The 19,557-nt window shown below is 39.3% G+C and overlaps 1 protein-coding gene across 1 annotated transcript in view; it reads left to right on the top strand.

Moving 5' to 3' along the window:
* ubr4 (ubiquitin protein ligase E3 component n-recognin 4) overlaps positions 1-18,893 on the top strand; it is a 67,884-nt gene extending 48,991 nt beyond the window's left edge. Inside the window, 28 exon segments of the mRNA XM_055166171.1 lie at positions 803-893; positions 1,091-1,175; positions 1,265-1,392; positions 1,480-1,609; positions 2,045-2,205; positions 2,552-2,661; positions 2,944-3,085; positions 4,312-4,393; positions 4,480-4,653; positions 4,772-4,893; positions 5,404-5,601; positions 5,826-5,906; positions 5,987-6,074; positions 6,181-6,308; positions 7,479-7,586; positions 7,668-7,784; positions 8,622-8,812; positions 9,886-10,059; positions 10,143-10,242; positions 11,225-11,443; positions 12,344-12,457; positions 12,761-12,903; positions 12,984-13,109; positions 14,604-14,798; positions 15,249-15,473; positions 16,116-16,206; positions 16,299-16,461; positions 18,069-18,893. Of these exon segments, the coding sequence (XP_055022146.1) occupies positions 803-893; positions 1,091-1,175; positions 1,265-1,392; positions 1,480-1,609; positions 2,045-2,205; positions 2,552-2,661; positions 2,944-3,085; positions 4,312-4,393; positions 4,480-4,653; positions 4,772-4,893; positions 5,404-5,601; positions 5,826-5,906; positions 5,987-6,074; positions 6,181-6,308; positions 7,479-7,586; positions 7,668-7,784; positions 8,622-8,812; positions 9,886-10,059; positions 10,143-10,242; positions 11,225-11,443; positions 12,344-12,457; positions 12,761-12,903; positions 12,984-13,109; positions 14,604-14,798; positions 15,249-15,473; positions 16,116-16,206; positions 16,299-16,461; positions 18,069-18,133 (3,751 nt within the window). The 3' untranslated portion in view covers positions 18,134-18,893.
* Positions 18,894-19,557: the final 664 nt, after the last annotated feature.

Below are 19,557 nucleotides of genomic sequence, written 5' to 3'. Positions count from 1 at the left end.
ATGAAGAATTTATCTACAACTAGAAAGACAAGAGCTTAAAGGCAAACGACGACTAGCATTAGTGAACTACTGAGCAAAACTAACATTATGGCCATGAATAAAACATAAGTAACTTGTCCACTCAGACTGATTCTACAATTAAAATTTAAAAAAAATTTCATGATGTTGATATTAGTATAGATAGATTTTTGCAGTTCGAATGTTAGACATCTCTAGCATACCATAACGTTAGTAATGCTAGTGGTCTGTTTTAAGTTTTCGTCTTTCTTACCTTGATAGTTGTGGATAAATTCTTCATGGTAGAATGTTTATCCCTTGTGAACCTTGTTGGTTGAAGGACAGATTCATGAAGCTGGTGGAGAATATGCCAAACATTTCCACAAACGTTTTGCCATAGAAGGCTATTAACTAGAAGTTCCATAAACCTAAAGCGGGACACTTATGGCCATGAAAAAGGTCTATTATAGTAGGTTGGATGCATCAAATCACTTGCCAGACACTTCTACATTCTGTTCGAATTCAGAAGGAACTGGAGCCAGACAATAAAGGGTGACAATCCTCTGTTCTAACTTGAGAAGATCCAATCAGAGATGCTAATTTGTATCAACCACAGCCACTAATTTGTGTCTCTCAAATGCAGAAGACATCTCTCTTCTTCAAAATTCTCCTAACATTCAGAACAAAATATACAACTGGCATCCCTGTCTTTATCATCTTTTCAGGAATTCCGGTGTTTTATTGATCCCTATTTGGACCTCTGTTTTTTCCCAGTAGCTTCACTTCCTGATATTTGTGTTTTCAGAGATCACCCAGAAGCCACTCAACAGATGAACGACCTGATCATCGCCAAAGTGTCCGCAGCCCTCAAAGGTCACTGGGCCAATCCTGATCTGGTAAGTTCTTCAGTAATGCATTTATTTTGGTTTTCATGATCCCCCCATTAAAATAAATAAAAATAAACACAAAAAAGTACACAAACAAAACAAAAAACAACCTGTTATGAAGCTCTAATATGGTACCAATTGCAGTCAAATTTGCGCAATCATAATTTGGATACTCCTTATTGACATTTTGCCTTTTTTTGTTACAGGTTAGTAATCTTCAGTACGAGATGCTACTGCTGACAGATTCAATCTCCAAAGAGGGAGGATGTTGGGAGCTGCGTCTGCGCTGTGGTAAGTCCAACAAAGTCCCTTTATTGAATACAGTTTACATAAAAAGTTTGTGCAACCAGTATTAACTTCATCCTCTTTTTCTGTTCCAGCTCTGAGCCTGTTCCTGATGTCAGTGAACATAAAGACTCCTGTTGTGGTGGAGAACATCACTTTAATGTGTTTGAGGATTCTCCAGAAACTCATCAAGCCTCCCGCACCAACCAGCAAGAAGAACAAGGTACAAAGAAACTCCAATAACTTGCATATCACAATCGTCACAATCTTCTCAACAATAGCATTAAAATGATCACTTTTTTCTTCTTAGGATGCTGCTGTAGAGTCCCTCACCACCATCAGACCGTACAGTAATGAGATCCATGCCCAGGCTCAACTCTGGCTCAAGAAGGACCCCAAAGCTTCGTACGAGGCCTGGAAGAAATGTCTCCCAGCAAGATGTGAGCACCATCAGCCCTTGTGATGAGGAAATCACATTATAACATAGATCAGAAAATAGCAATAGCAATATGGGCCTTTAAAGTGACTGTTCCCCTTTTTTCATGTAATAAAGTAAAATTTGTTTTGCCCAAGTACAGATTTACTGTAAAATGGTTGTTAGGGTCTACATCTAATTATCAAGCGTTTTTATCATTCCAGAACCAAGAAGTAATACTGGTGCGTTGTTGTTGCCACCGTGCAGAACATTCTTTGCAAAGTTGTGAAAAGTTCTTAAATTCATCACTGTGAATAATCAGGATACTAGAAATGTGTTAGGAAAGTGAGGAATACATTTGAACAGCTGCAAATGGTTTTAAAATAAAATGGTTTTATGTTTTTAAGACCGTAAAAATTGGTTGCATCACCTTTTTAACTTTATAATTTATTGTCTACAGGTCAAGAGAACACGCCCAAACCACAGAATAAAGCAGAGTTGAGGAGGCAGTACCTGCTGGAGAAATACGCCTGGAAATGGAAGCAGTTCATGAGATCCAGAAAAGGAGATGGTCTGTTCCCACGACTGCTCAAACTCAGCCACAACAACTGGCTTCGACAGGTGAATACAGAGGACTATTATTACTATTCCTTTTTTTTTTAACAGTAGTAGTGTAATCGATGAGGTTAACTCAGAAAATGTGCCAACAGCTGTAGAGCGCATCAATACGTCACCTTTAGAGCAGAATTTGTAATTAATATGTCAGATATAATAGGAACAATTGTGCTCTGAACATCCGTGCTGTATTTACACACAAAGCACAACAGTGTACGGACATGTAGCACTACGGACTACATCACGATATGATCTAGACATTTGTTAATTTATTGTAAATAATGTAATGTCTGTGTAGCCCGTAAAAAAGTCTAGGAACAATATTAAATCATCTTCACCAATGTTGTTTTAGGTTCTGTTTACTCCGGCCACTCAAGCAGCGAGACAAGCCGCCTGCACCATCGTAGAAGCCCTGACCACCATCCCCAGTCGCAAACAACAAGTCCTAGACCTTCTCACCAGGTACACACAAAGAGGATTAATATTGTAGTATTGTACATGAGTTTAGTAAAGAACTCGACAGTGACTTTCCACCCCCTGGTTCCTATATTTCAAAATGAATGGAATATTTACGTCCAGAACCTGAGCGAGCGGGCACTATTGAACTTCATACTCCGTGTATTTTATAATATGTTGTGTTGTGTGAGCTACTGTGTCCAAATAATTTCCCTTAGCTCGTTAAAGTTTGTGTAAGTCCAAGTGTACTGCGGTGTATAATGTTTGAATGCTTGTGTGTCCCTGTAGTTATCTGGATGAGCTGAGTGTAGCTGGAGAATGTGCAGTGGAGTATCTAGGCCTGTATCAGAAGCTCATCAAACCCACTCACTGGAAAGTTTACCTGGCCGCTCGGGGAGTCCTGCCCTACATCGGCAACCTCATCACCAAGGTAACTGCAACTGGACCTCTAGCTTAAAGTGCCCATATTGTGTTTTCTGATCGATGTTTCCTCATCACAAACATACACACAAACTGAATATTTAGGTTAGTTAGTTCCTCTAAAAAAAAAACACTCTGTTCCACCTTGTACTTTCAGGTTTTGAATTGCCAATCTCTGCATAACTAAAGGTGAAAGGTAGAACTTAACTTGAAAATTACTGTTGCATGACATCACAAGGTGGAACAGAGCATTTTGAGCTGTAAACAGACTACAATATTTTCTAGACTAGAAGTCACTCTGAAGTACCAGCTAGAAAATGTGTAGAAGAAAAAAACATACAAGTCACACTTTTGGAGGGAAATTTATTTTATAAAATCAGAGACCAGGAACCGACATTTCATCTTGAAAGGCAAGTTATAGTAAAAACAATAGAACAGAGAACAACAGACTGTTAACGTCACATATGAACAGTTTTTCAGATAACTATAGTATAAGCAACAGAACTGAACAAGTTTAACAAACTCTCCATCTCACTCCAAATCACTAAATCCATTGAATTCTTCATCCTCCGCGACCTCCAGAGGTAAACAGAACGCCACTTCCTCTTCTCCGTAGCTGACGTCAGACTTTGCATCAGTTCCAGTTAGAATTATTCCGGCTTTACTGAATCCCGACAGGATGATTTCGGTGTCACTGAAGTCCAGGCTTTGTCGATCCATCCAGTGACTTCCAGGAAACTTGCATTGATGCACCCTCCCAGTTGTCACAAGTTTCTCGCTCACTCCAAACTTTTTTTTCGCTACCTGCAGCTTGTAATCTGCAAAATATGATTTTCTTTTTGGGGGCGTTTGTGTTCAGTCTTCTCAGTTGTCTTTCTGCAGGAGACATGTGCAGTAGGGTGAAGTGACAGTGGTACAGCAGTAATAATAGTAGCAGATACTGACACACAAGCCTAGAGTGCCCTCTTGCGGCTGTCAGTGTGAAAATTTTAATATATAAGTCATACCGGAGTATAAGTCACAGGACTACCCAAGCCATGAAAAAAGGTGCGACTTATAGTCCAAAAAATATGGTAATAATAAAGTTACTCAACCAGGTATGGTTTTGATGAGGTAACGGCATTCTATCGTGGCTAAAATCTCACAAGAGTCCGTTTTGCGTAATATAGGACCGTTAACATTCAAATGTCTAACGTGTCCTTCCTGTACTGAAAATATGCCTTTCTTACTTTTTAGGAAATTGCAAATCTTCTGGCCCTGGAAGAGGCCACTTTGAGCACAGACCTGCAGCAAGGCTATGCACTCAAAAGCCTCACTGGTACATTTCTGTTTATCACTTTTCTCAAATTGAAATCTTAAAACCCCACCATATTGACTCTCCTGTCTTGCTCTGTTGTATTGCAGGCTTGCTCTCCTCTTTTGTGGAGGTGGAGTCCATAAAGCGTCACTTTAAAAGCCGGCTGGTGGGCACGGTGCTCAACGGATACCTGTGTCTGAGGAAACTGGTGGTGCAAAGGACCAAACTGATCGACGAGACTCAGGACATGCTGCTGGAGATGCTCGAAGACATGACCACAGGTTTGTTTACAGCACATATTTTGGACTTTGTATATGTTAGACTTTATTAGGTTTTTAAAATGGCCTAAATCAATGGTAGATATGGAGCTAAAGTGCTTTTTTCCCGTCATATTTCCAGGTACAGAGTCGGAGACCAAAGCGTTCATGGCGGTGTGCATTGAAACAGCCAAGAGGTACAATCTGGACGACTACAGGACCCCGGTGTTTATATTTGAAAGGCTCTGCAGCATTATCTACCCTGTAAGTTTCTCTAAAAATAACACTTTAAAAAAATATATTTCATTGTATACTAGTGTTTCCCATAGATTTTGTTAAGTCTATGGTGGCAGAAGTTATTTTATTTGAATAATTTCAGGGTTTTTTTGGAGTATAAGTGTCACTTACTGTTTATATTTAATTTTTAAGCAGTCTTTTTTTACTTTTATAACTTTATGACAATGTAACGAGCAACAGTGTTTAATTTTGCTCTGCCAATGTATAGTCCAGATTATTAAAAAAAATTGGGGGCCAATTTTAGACCATGGTCGGCACTATAGTCTTCTGTATTAATGGGAATATTGGTTATTGTAATATTGTATTTTATGGACTACATTTGCCTCATATTGGAGAGCTTTATTTTGCTATAGATGGATGCATACATACTGTACATAATTTTTATTTTTTTTTCAATTTCTTTCTTTCATTTGACTTTCTTTTATTTGTATGTATTACAATATAAACCTCTCACCTCATGCCCTCTCTCATTTCCAGGAGGAGAACGAGGTGACGGAGTTCTTTGTGACTCTGGAGAAAGACCCGCAGCAGGAGGATTTCCTTCAGGGCCGGATGCCTGGGAATCCCTACAGCAGCAACGAGCCCGGGATCGGCCCTCTCATGAGGGACATCAAGAATAAGATCTGTCAGGACTGTGACCTGGTGGCTCTGCTGGAGGACGACAGCGGCATGGAGGTGTGGCAACCATTCTGAATTGTGCTATTTGTATGTATAAATGGACACAGCTAACCAAAAAGGAAATGAGCATGGGGGCTCTTCCGGCTCCATTGATACTGTTCCAGTTGACTCCCATTTCTAATCTCAAAATGGCTCCAAATTCGCTCCTATAATTCATCATGAGCTTCATTTGCCTGGAGCCGAACGCTGTGTGAAACTCAAATTGTTAAATGTTTTTTCAGCTTTTGGTGAACAACAAAATCATCAGTTTGGATCTGTCAGTGGCTGAAGTTTACAAGAAAGTGTGGTGCCCTACAAATGAGGTACGTGCTTCTCAAACTTTGTGATTTTAATTAAATCCTAAATTTAAATGTTCAATGGTTGTCATATTTTCTTTCTTTAGGGTGAGCCCATGAGAATAATCTACAGGATGAGAGGTTTACTGGGAGATGCTACAGAGGAGTTCATTGAATCATTGGACTCCACCACAGGTTTGTTTGGGAAATGCACATTTGTGATTCACACACCAAGGGTTTTTACCACTTTATTTCACGTTATTAACAATATTTAAATTAAATGAGACTGTTTTCTTTCTAGATGAGGAAGAGGACGATGAGGAGGTGTACAAAATGGCTGGAGTGATGGCTCAGTGTGGAGGACTCGAGTGTATGCTCAACAGACTGTCAGGAATCAAGGACTTCAAACAAGGGAGACATCTGCTCACTGTAAGTCTACACACAGGTTTATATTACAGCACAATGGTTCACTTTTATTTTCTTTTTTTCTTTTCATCTATATGGAATGGGTTATCAAGCTGTGGAACTTGCTAAATCATGATTTTAAAAGTTGTACTAGGGTTTTTAAATTTAAAAAAATGTACAAGGACTACATTATGTGTCTAAGGAAAACCACAAGACAATACTGTAACATGCATATGGCTCATTGGTGTCTTGGTTGGGTTGGTGTGGAGAACAATTATTAAAGAAATGGTTTTTTTTGTAGTGCTGTCAGTCGATTAAAATATTTAATCGTGATTAATCTCATGAATGTCATAGTTAACTCACGATTAATCGCACATTTTTTCTCCTTGAATAAATATTTTAATACTCTTATCAACATAGAAAAGTGGATAGGCTTTGTGCATTTTATTTTATTTTTTTTTAATTGCACCTGTGTTTGCGACAGTGTTTGTCACCCCACCACTGCTGTACTAAGGGCGATGATGTTATCATATGTGGCGCTGTAGAGCTAATGCATTGGCTGAGAAAATAAGTGGCAGAAATATCTATTAAACAGTGAGATTGATATGAGTCCTGTGGTGATACGCGCTCCTCTGTGAGTTTATGGATATAACAACAGCTCGGAGCACCAAGAACAGGAGAGCCTGCAAAACTTATGCCTCTGTCACAGTCATTATCGAAGGTCAGCATGGATTTGCCGTATGTTTTGGAGCGGACTTTATTTTGTGTTTTCATCGTATGAATAACATCAGCGCACCTCACAGGGCTTCTCAGTTTCATACAAATTGTTTTGCTTCCTGTTTACAGCCAGATCCTGTAGTTGTTCTAATGTTACAGCAGTATCCATGACTTATGAAAAAACTAGTTCGCAATTTAAAAAAATTCCACTGTTAAAATAGTTTTGTGTTAACTTGTTAATAACATGATATTTTTGACAGCACTATTTTATTTATTTTTTTAATCTGTGAAAGGAGCAGGGTTTATAAGATTTAACTTCTTCCTGTTCCTTGTTTTTCATGCAATGACAAGGCACATGGTTGGAACATGTATTTTTGTTAATTGTCAGATTTTTTGTTGTTGTTCTCTTTTAAATTGATGCCAATGAGCAATAAATAAATAACTAATAAAAGCTGTTACTGTTTTTTGTATTTGCAGGTCCTGTTGAAGTTGTTTAGTTACTGTGTAAAGGTGAAGATCAACCGGCAGCAGCTTGTCAAACCAGAAATGAACACACTCAACGTCATGTTAGGGACTCTCAACCTGGTGCGTGAAACTTTCTCAATATAAGAAAATGTGTTTATAATAAAAGTATATGCTAGAATTTGTTGATCTTGTTTATTCCAGGCGTTGGTGGCTGAGCAGGAGAGTAAAGACAGCGGAGGAGCATCCATAGCTGAACAGGTCCTGAGCATCATGGAGATCATTCTGGACGAAGCCAATGCAGAGATTTCAGAAGATAAGGTACGGACAACTGTGAAGATCATTTTGAAACGGCTATAAAATTATTTACACAACTGTCAACACATCTTTGTTATTGTATGTTTAAACCTGGAGAGACTCAGACACAAAGAGAGGATGACTGTAGCAAAGGAGACGACGAGAGGATGACTGTAGTGAAGGAGACGATGAGAGGAGGACTGTAGTGAAGGAGACAATGAGAGGATGACTGTAGTGAAGGAGACAATAAGGATGAGGAGAGAAAAGAGGACGATGAGAGGATGACTAGCGAAGGAGACGATGAGAGGATGAGGAAAGAGAAGGGGACAGTGAGAGGATGAGAAGAGAGTAGGGGATGATGAGATGAGTTGAGCGAAGGGGACGATGAGACGATGAGAAAGAAGGACGATGAGAGAATGAGGAGACTGAAGGAGAGGGATAAGAGGATGAGGAAATACGACGAGAGGTATTAGAGGATGAAAAGAGAGAACGGGACAATAAGAGGATGAGGAGAAAGAAGGACGATGAGACAATGAGGAGACTGAAGGAGAGGGATTAGAGGATGAGGAGAGAGAACGGGATGATGAGAGGATGAGGAGAAAGAAGGACGGTGAGAGGGTAGGAGAGAAAAGGGGACGATGAGAGGATGATGAGAGGGTGAGGAGAGTGAATTCGACGATGAGGAGGGGATGATGAGAGCGTGAGGAGAGTGAAGTGGGCAATGAAACAATGGGGGGAGTGAAAAGAAGGATGAGGGGAGTGAAGGGGTCAATGAGGAGGTGCTGGAGAGGTGGTGAGGTAAACGAGAGCGGAGTTAGACTTCCCCGGTTGAATTTACGCTCCTTTTTGTCCTTGTTTTAGGGAAACCTGCTGCTGGCTGGGGACAAAGATCAGCTGGTGATGTTGTTAGATCAGATCAACACGCCCTTCGTCCGCTCCAACCCCAGTGTTTTACAAGGCCTCCTGAGAATCATCCCCTACCTGTCCTTCGGAGAGCTGGAGAAGATGAGGATCCTGGTGGAGCGCTTCAAACCATGCTGCAGTTTTGACAAGTACGCATTCGTAGAGACTTTTATAGATCCTTTAAAATGCTGTGTCGTCAGAATGTTCAAAATTATGGAAAGGAGGCAACTTAAGGCAAAGTGAAGCAAACATAATATATTTTCTAGGGGTATAACAGTAACAAAAATATCGTGATATTGTTAAAAGTCTCTCAATAATATGGACCATCACAATATATCGAATCACAAGTTTCTTTTAAATTCATTGTTATGGTACAGCAATAGCTAAAATAACAGAGGGAACTACATCGACCATGATCCTTTGCTTCGTTTTAATGCAAATGATGTGAAGAAATAGCAGTTATAAGCATTTTTAAATCTTAGCTCTTTGAATTAGTTCTGTCAAGGCATAGCATATTCACAATTTTGTTATCCTCCACAAATTATCTCAGTAAATACCCTACCGTGAGATGTATATCATGAAAATATTGTACCGTGAGATTTGGATATCATTACATCCCTAATATTCTCAGTAATTAACTCATTAACAGATCTCGCACCCTTTTTCCAATGTGTTTTTTTTATACTACAAATGACAAATAAACTGAACATAACATTATAACAAAAAAGAATTAACACTTATGAATTTCCTATTAGTTTTTAATTTGCTTCCCTGTTAAGAAGAACCTTAAAATTGTATTTGAGCATCACAAAAAGTATAATTTATGATGAAATCTGAAGTATACCTGTAGATGAAGTGACAGACTGTAGCAGGCATAACATTTCTGTAAGGATTTGTCCAATAAGAGCTAAAAATCTGGATTTTCCTGTCAAAGTTTTATCATTTCCATTTGTAAATGTGTTTAAACTGGGCTCTGATGTCACTTACATGTATTCAAGAAATTTTCATTTGCCAAATTTCCTTGTATCCTGTGTTTTCAATATTTTGTGATATTCTGTGATAAAACCAGGTTTTCCCATTGAAATCCCATTATGTTCCACTTCACTTTCGCCTCCAGCTGCCTCCATTTATATTTTTTAAAGGGTTTGTTCTCTCCTCCAGACAAAGACATAAATTATCCATGATTTTGGCTAAACTAATTACATTTTGTGTTTATTTCCAGGTATGACGAGGAGCACAGTGCGGATGAAAAGGTGTTTTTAGACTGTTTCTGTAAAATCGCTGCAGGAATCAAAAACAACAGCAACGGGCACCAGCTGAAAGACCTGATCCTCCAGAAGGGAATCACTCAGAGCGCTCTGGACTACATGAAGAAACATATCCCCAATGCAAAAAAGTAGGTTTACTGTTTTATACTTGTACATGCTTTTTTAGTAGTTAACTCCTCAATAAACCTGTTTTATTTTTGTGTGTTTTTAGTCTGGATGCAGATGTGTGGAAAAAGTTCCTCTCTCGACCAGCGCTGCCTTTCATTCTTAGACTTCTTCGTGGTTTAGCAACGCAACATCCTCCAACACAGGTACAGTTTGTCTTTAATTTCGCTCTGATGCAGCACATGTAATACTAGGCACCTCGAGTCTGTTCTGTTGGAGATCAGAGGATAAACTTACAACTTATGTTAGTGTTAGATTAGTGAAGTTAAAAATGTGCTTTGATACTGCTAATGTTAAAAAAATTCAAGAAAATATTATTTTACCATCCACCTTTGTTTCTAATAGAGACTGATGTGTTTGTTTTTTCATGGCCGATACCGATTGTTTAGAATCCAGAGAAACAGATTTTTGGGTTGATATGTTTGGGCTGATTTGTATTATTTTCTCCAAATTATGTAATTTAAATGACTCACAGCACTTTTTTATTCATAACTATAAGACACCAGTTTAGCCATGTCTTGTGCATTTATCTCTTCACACTAATGTCGGCGTCTCCAACCTTTTTCCTTCTGTGAGCTACTTTTTGTAAAACAAAAATGCCAGAGAGCTACTAGTTTTAGCAGTTGCCAGAAACTTTGTAAATATAAGAGCCATGGTAAGCCGAAGATGAGGTATAGTTAGATAAAACATAACTCATTATCCAGTTATCAGTGCACAAAATTAGGCATCAAAATGATACGTTTAGAAAGACAATAGGCATTTAAGCAATCAAATTTGAGTTATTCAGCGCAATATATATGATACAGAAATTCACGGGCAAACTACTTGAAATGGGGTGGAGAGATACAGGTTGGAGACCCCTGCACTAAAGTGTTCAAATGAAGTATTATGCATATTCTTTAGGAAGTAAGTCAACCAAAGCTAAATATTGGCCTGTGCTGGAGATTAAGGCCGATAGCCTATACACTGAAAAGTACAAATATCGTCCTAATATGTTGGTCCATCTCTATTTTTTACTACAATCACAATTTACTCGATATTCAATCATTTGAAATGTTTGCATGTGTTTTTAAATGTTTTCAGAAATAAGAAATATTGATCCATGCTTGTGTCTGGCCTCCTGTCCAGGTTTTGATAGGGACAGACTCCATCACAAACCTGCACAAACTGGAGCAGGTTTCCAGTGACGAGGGCATCGGGACGCTGGCGGAGAACCTCCTGGAGGCTCTGAGGGAACACAGCGATGTGAACCTGAAGATCGACGCCGCGCGGAGAGAGACCAGAGCTGAGAAGAAGCGCATGGCCATGGCAATGAGGCAGAAGGCACTGGGCACGCTGGGCATGACGGTACACGCTCTTCCACTGTTATTAATTATATTATACAAACAAGAGAAGGGAGAAGAACTTTTTTTTTCTTATTATTGTTTTTTTTTTTTTGTATTTTTGTCCTACTTTGTCTTTTATTATTAAAAACTAAAAAGTAAACAAGCAATTAAAGTCCTTTAACATAGGTAAGGCATCTTAAAAACACATATTTAACACACACATACACACACAAAAATCTAATTTATTCATTCAACTTATTTATTTTTCAGTGTATTTTTGCCATATATGTGCACTTGTTTTGAACTATTCCAGTGTAGTATTTTTTTTTTTTAATCATAGTTTTGGAGCGCTCAGAAAGACAAATATTCTCTAGGGTGGTACTTGATTTTAACCAGGCCTTTGTTTCTTTATGTGTCGTTATCTTACAATACAAAGTAGCAGCCATTAAATCATTAAAGTTTCATTGTTTGTACATTTTAAATTTTAACCTTTAGGGCTGCGTTTATATGATGACGGTCTGAAGAGAAGACGCAAACGTGGCATTGTGTCTTCACTTTTTATTCCTCGTTTAGACAAGTGTTTTCAGGAGGAAATCTGCATGCATACGGTGACGCAAAAGTGTGTGGAATTCAGTTGGGTATGCATGCCAGGTTTCGGTGTACTGTATGTACGTGACGTAAAGGCGTACGTGACCTGCAGATCTGACCAGAGTTTTGTGTCTTGCACTATGGCGGAGCGTATTCAACTTTTCCACTCTGGAGGGTGGTTTCAGATTTTTTGCATTTTTAAGCCCCAAAAAAACCGTCACCATCTAAACGAAAGGCACTTCCAATAAAATATTTTTGTTGTTTTTACCCGCCAGCATTCTCGTGTTAACAGTTTGTAAATAGTTTGTGTTCTTGTTTTGTCTCTTGTTTTCAGACCAACGAAAAGGGGCAGGTGGTTACCAAAACTTCGCTGTTGAAGCAAATGGAGGACCTGATAGAGGAGCCGGGCCTGACCTGCTGCATCTGTAGAGAGGGATACAAGTTCCAGGTAAAAAGATCTCAAAGTTATAGAACAAAACAAAACATTTTATTAAAGGTGCATTGCGTACCTTTTCTCACCTACTTGTCTCGATGGAGATGTTACTGCTTTGTCTAGAATCTTCCACAGTAGAAATTAAACTTTCTGTCTCAAGGAAAACAACTATATGCTACATTACAAGTCAGATCTGTGGAGATGCAACCCTATTTGAGTAATAGAAACACCCAGAAAGCCAAAAAAAACACGGCAGAAACGTTGCGCAGTGCACTTTTAGATTGAAATTTGAAGTTAAAATGTGCCTTTGTTTTGCAGCCTACCAAAGTGCTGGGTATTTACACCTTCACAAAGAGAGTGAACCTGGAGGAGTTTGAGAACAAGCCTCGTAAACAGCAGGGCTACAGCACTGTCTCGCACTTTAACATTGTCCACTACGACTGTCATTTAGCTGCTGTCAGGTATGTCTTTATTTCATTTTTATTTGTTTCATTGTTTTTATAATTATTGAACTACATGTGTGATATTTGTTTTGGTTCAGACTGGCGCGAGGTCGGGAAGAGTGGGAGAGCGCTGCTTTACAGAACGCCAGTACCAAGTGCAATGGGCTACTTCCGGTTTGGGGGCCGCATGTGCCAGAATCAGCCTTCGCTACGTGTTTAGCAAGGTAATGGAAACCAGATGTTATTTTTTAGTCAATTTGTAGATTTGCTAGTGTTGTCTGATCATAAAAAGTTCAGGACTTAAAATTTTAAAGCAGACCATATTATTATTATTATGCAAAATTAACTTTTTTGAGTTTTTTCCATGTTATAGTTGTTTCCTCCAAACATTTACTCACCTGAAGTTGTATTTGACTAATCTTTAATTGGGTATTTTCAAAACACCACATTACCAGTACGCGCACACTGCTGTTTTTTTCAAATTATAAGGTGCACCGAATTATAAGGCACATTAAGTGAAACAAACGGACGACACTTGAGGCTGATCCCTTAGTCCAGGCATCCACGATCCATTGGCAGATCGCGGCGTAATTTGCCGGATGTTGCCTCCCTGTCTTGGTGAATGTGTATGATGAATGTGAATTTGGGTGGGTAATTTAAGTTTGTTTTATTATTTCCTGCGAGGAGGACTCAACTAAAGTCATATTAAAACATTCTGAGCACCGTGTACCACCATGTAAATCAGTTTGAGGTCAGTAAGCACAAGAAGAAAATTGAGAAAATTTAAGGATTTTAGGTGTGCCTTATAGTCCGAAAAATACAGTACTTTGTTTTCCTATTTTATTTTCTTAATCAGTAGTACACATAGGATTCTGCAGAGTTGTGATGTCATTTTAGTACAAATGAAAAAATATCCTCTGCTCGCTGTAGTGACCTGAAGCTCTCGATAGAAGGTGGTGACTCTTTGTTGTTGTGATGTTTGCTTTGATGTCAGCTCCCAATGGGCACTACATTTCTCTAACATGGAAGTGATCGGGCTTGCTTCGTTTATTAAGTCATTTATTATTATTTATTTATTTAAAATGTGCAAATTTTCCCATTATGATTCACAAGTGTCTTAGATTTTAACAGTAAAGCTGCAGACACTTTGTGGCTTGAATCCTGGTAGAATAAATCAGGACTTTGCCTAAAATTTTACTGGCTAAAGTGGATAGAGGGACTGGATGTCTTGGTAATCAAAACTAAACATAATCTGGAGGTTATATCATCTTTTATGTAACTATTGTTTTTTTTAAAGGTGCATTAACTTTTTGGTTGGGAGTGCGTCATCTGCTTGTTTCTATGGATATGTCATTGCTCTGCCTGAAATGTTCCACAGTATGACATTAAACAGCTCTTCCTCACATTTACTCAATTACAGGTGGTTTTATATCTCAAAAATACCTAAAAACAAACATTCTGACTGTGAGTGGGGTCACCTCTCCACAGATCTGACCTGTAACTTGATCTGGTTTGGAATACATAAGGGTAGAAAGGTTTTTTAATACCATATTGTAAAGCATTCCAGACAAAGCAATAACATCTCCATGGAGAAAAGCGTTTGCAGACCCTCCAACAGAAAAGTTACACAGTGTAATAAAAATGAAACTGCCACTGTGTACACTCAAACACTCAGATTCTTTTCCCTCTTGTCTAATCTCTTTCCACGTTGGTTCCAGACACAACACATATCTGCAGGAGTGCACGGGGCAGAGGGAGCCCACGTACCAACTCAACATCCACGACACGAAGCTGCTGTTCCTGCGCTTTGCCACCGAGCAGTCGTTCAGCGTGGACACGGGAGGAGGAGGGAGAGAAAGCAACATCCACCTCATCCCCTACATCATCCACACAGTGCTCTACGTGCTCAACACGTAAGGAGACACTGACACTCAGATGTACTTACATCCAGTTATCAGAATCACAGTTTATTTCTCATTTCAGTAGAAAAAATACACAGAAATGAAACATTGGACCTCAGGCCCAGGTCATCGGCAGTAGGCCTGTGCAGAAATATTGAAAATCATGGGCTGCTGCATCGATTATATGGCCAAGAGTATTTAACTCTAAAATGGAAGCCTAAAGATTTATCTTTTTTATTTATTTAGAATATTTATCTTTGCTAACTCAAGATGGTGCCTTGCACAGATGAAGTGGCCTGTAGTTCTTACATTTAAAAAAAAAAAGGTTCTTGCATTTTGGTATTGCACTTTACATCAAAATTATGCAGTGTTTGATGCTCTACACCTAATTTTGTTGTTTTCTGTGACAATGACAATAAAATCTTAAATTTTGACTCTTAACTCAATGCCCTGTCTCTCCAGCACAAGAGCCACCTCCCGGGAGGAGAAGAACCTGCAGAGTTTCCAGGAGCAGCCGTGTGAGAAGTGGGTGGAGAGTTCGTATGAGGTGGAAGGCCCTCACTATTACACCATCCTGGGCATGCACATCCAGCCCCCCGAGCGCTGGAGGACCACCCGCCTCTACTTCCTCCGACGCCTTCTGCTCACCGCACATGCACGCAGGGTCTCCACCGCCACCACCAACAAGTGAGGCACAGGGATTTTTGCACGCTGGGGGTGTTCTACATGTATCTCTAATGGTGGAATGTTTAGGAGACCGCTAAATTGTTAGCATATTCACAATAACTCACAATTGTTCAAACAGTTGGGCGATTACGGCATCCAGCACGCCCGCATCCCTCTCGTCATTATCCGAGTCAGTGTCGTTACTGTTCCCTGGCATTTCAGTGATGATTCGGGTCTTGATGAAATCTCGGACCACAGTTGATACTGATCCTTAGCCCGGGCGTCCACGATCCATTGGCAGATCGTGGCGTAAGTCGCTCTATCTGTCTGTTTTGGTGAATGTATGTTCTCCTTCTCTTATCCACTGCTCCCATGCACCTCACAGTTTAACTTTATAACAACCTTGAATTTAAAGTCGGTGTTGTGAGCGTGTCTCTTGACAGGTGCATTTTGATATTAAAAGTAGTAGCAGTTTGTATTACTCCACGATGCTCCTGACTACAGTAGCCTTAATACTGCAAGTAGAGCAGCTTTGTAGTTTACTAAAGTCGTACTAAGACGCCCGAATAAATTCATATATGAGGTGCTTTTAAGTGTGCCCTATAGTTCGGAAAATACAGTAAATATTTCCTTTAAATTGGCGTTTTTGTGTTTTTCTTCCAGACTCACAGATAAAGCGCCAAAGGAATACGCCGTTTACCGCTCCCCGCTTCTCTTCTGGGGGCTGGTGGACCTGGTCTATGACATGTTCAGGGTGAGCACCAGAATCTCCAGCCTCTTTCCTCCTCCGTTCTTCTCCTCCTCCTCTAAACTCATCCCCTGTTCTCTGTTCTGTTTGCTTTACAGAAGGTGCCCACCAGTACCACGGAGGGCGGCTGGTCCTTCTCGCTGGCAGAGTACGTGCGCCACAACGACATGCCCATCTACGAGGCGTCTGAGAGGGTGCTCCGAGCTTTCCAGGATGAGCTCATGCCCGCAGAGAGCCTGGCAGAGTTCTTCGATGTCGTAGGTTAGTACAGGAATATAGATTCAAAACGTGAATATACGACTGGTTGCGACTCTGTACCCACGTTTCTTTCTACGGACGTTGCTGCCACTGCCCCACAAAATACAATGGCCAAAAACCTCGTCCTTCTCCTTCTCAATCTCCTCCTTAAAACAAATAACCTATAGATGTTCAGGCTCCGGTACGACAGCAACTTTAAAGTCTCCAGGTGCTCGATGCTGCGTCCATGTTTAGGCTGCATGTGACGTCGTTGTGTCCTCCAATGCACATGCGGGACACTTTTGGGCGTTTAAAGTTCACACTGGAGATCACATACAAGCCGCATTTAAATGGAAATGTGAACAACCTCGCAAAAAAATGGGATTTCACAAAAAAAATCTGAATTGAGCATTAAGCCCTGCAGTCTGAACGTAGTTTATTTTAAACCTTTGCAAGACCTACACAGACTTGTTTTGACCTCAAGAGCTCCTTATATAATACAATTTTGCTTAAATACATGGAAAAACTTGTGCAATCAGAGACAGTAACTTGGTCCCCCATGAGGCATTGGTGGGGTCAGTTCATCACCACAGAAGCAGCTTATGAGGAGTCCAGCCCATATTACATGATCGTTATATCCACAATGCAATGTGTGTATCTGTACAGGCCCATGAACATTTGTGTGAAATTGGTCACACATGAGAATGTCTGTGTTTACTAGTGTGTAACGAAAATTTAATTTTTCATGACTTGTGTATATGTTAGTTGTGTGACTGTAGATCAGTGTCTTGTGTATCACCAGAAAAAGAAGAAATGGAAATTATTTTCATTCCAATTACAATTTTAACGGCTACACTGAAAGAGAAAGAAACTGTTATAATTGGTGATTATCATCGAAAACTATTAATATTTTTCTATATACAAATGCATAGAATTATAAATAGATAATAATTTTTCTGAAATTTTGAGACCACTCCCGTCGCTCTAGCTTCATCCTTCACGGAGTTATGACCATAAACACAGATTTGACCTTGGTTACCTTGACCTTCAAGTGACTTTGACCAGATTCAACCTGTAACATCCAGTGTACCCCGGTTATGTGTGTGCCAATTTGTGTGATGATTGGGTGAATATTTTAGCCCACAGATGGTTCACAATTTACCAAAATTGCCTATCCTTTATAATGGCATGACCTTTCAACTGACCCATGTGACCTCAAATGACCTCTGATCGTCTCCAAACTTTTTTTGCGGCTTTTTTTGTGACAATCGGTCCATAAATGGTGGAATTATTGCGGGTGGACAGACACACAGAGACACACGGTGAATACAAAACCTGGTCAACCCTTCGGGGACCAGGTAAAAATTGGACGACTGTACACATGTTTTGTAATTTATTTTAGCATTTTTTTCCCCCCAATAATTTTCTAAATAACTGTATTGTAGTGAGTATGAGACAGTGTGATATGGTTTATTGTAACAGTGCACAATTTCTCTTTTTGCTTTGTAGAGTTACTTTCTTTTTTTTTTTTTTTTAACAGCATTTTTGCTTTGTGTACTTTGAATTTTAAGCTCTTTATGTTCACGTTTCTTTACGCAATAAATAATGTAAATCATGTGTATGTTTTTCAGGTCTGCTGTCTGAAATCCCAGACCCGGACTCGTTCCTACAGGATGTGTTGAGCTCTGTGCCCTAACGCCACTCCTCTCTCTCTCTCCGCCTCTCTCCAAAAACAAGTGGCCCAAAATTACTGAATTAAAACCAGGACTCACTCAAACCATTAACAAATACTTTTTTTATTTTCGCACTGCTAGATCTCCATAACACCAAGCTTCTACTCACTTCCCTCTCCTTCCACAAAACATCCAGAACAGAAAATAAGAAAACATAACAAAATACAAAGCTGGTAAAATGTTTGGAGAATCCTTATGATATTTGGGTGCAATATTTAAATCCTGAGTGGCATTTGGTTTTATCTTTTTGTTTGGGTTGATGCTTTTAAAACAGTTAGGAGCAGGTTTCAATAGTTATGTCTGTTTTCTTTAAAACTTTTGTTGTTTTTCATGTAACTGGAATTACATTTTTTCTTCTGTTTTTATTAACTTTACCACAGCAACAGAGGGAAAAGCAGTGAATTTAAATGCCCAAATAAACCCCTAATTTTTTTGAAATAAGTTATTAAATTCAGAATAAATTGTCATGTTATATCTTGAACACATTTCTGCCTTGACTTATGTGTTTGTGACTATACTTTCTTGGATTTTTTGGTTTGTTTTACCCCAAACAACATCTGGAAATGTGAATCCGAATGCATGGAGTGTGGAGTTGATGCAGATTTCTTCTCAATTTCTTTCCCGCTGCTAAAACTGTTTTTGTCCAACTGTCGCTGAATGTCTGCTTTTGGAAACTTTAGCCGAGAATTAATAAAGCCCTAATTATTCTATCTGAACCTGAAATATTGTCTCCTCATTTGATTTCAGTCACATCCATGTAGCATATAGCATAAACATGTGGCCTATTATTGCTTGTGCTGGAACTGTTCACTTTTATTGTCCTGAAGATCTCCAACTGTAGGAGAGGAAATCTGGGTCTCAACCAATAATGACAGGGCCTATGGCTTTTTATAATCCGCTGTCACCCAAATAAACCACAGTGCAGAACAGCGCACCCTTGTGGTGAAAATCATAATCCGTGCAGCCACAGAGAACAAGCGCAGCTGCAAAACAATCCCTTTATACAAAAGGCAAATGCACAAATGCTGACCCTGATCACATTGTGACTAGATCCTAAAACTTGCTGCATGGCAAAAAATAAATAAAAAATCTGCATTTAAACAATATTAAAGACATTATTGATCTATAAAATGTAATCTGTCATGTCATCTGAACTCCAGTGTTAAATAATAGTCATAGACCGTGATCATTACTATAATTAAACTGTTGCTTTAAATGTTTAATAAAGTGGACTGATTGTAGTACCCTTTTCCTCCTACTGTGTTGGACCAAGGACAAAGGTGAACTCAATTAACCTTCAGATTCACTGGAAATGCATTTGACTGGTGTATAGATTTGGACAAGTAAAAGCACAGGCCTACGCAAACAAAAATTGAAAAAAGTAATT

Source organism: Boleophthalmus pectinirostris, unplaced genomic scaffold, assembly GCF_026225935.1.
Source record: "Boleophthalmus pectinirostris isolate CB_2022bp ecotype Guang Dong unplaced genomic scaffold, ASM2622593v1 HiC_scaffold_8, whole genome shotgun sequence".
NCBI lineage: Eukaryota > Metazoa > Chordata > Actinopteri > Gobiiformes > Gobiidae > Boleophthalmus > Boleophthalmus pectinirostris.
The sequence above is the reverse complement of the archived record's forward strand: the minus strand, read 5'-3'. Positions and strand labels throughout refer to the sequence as shown.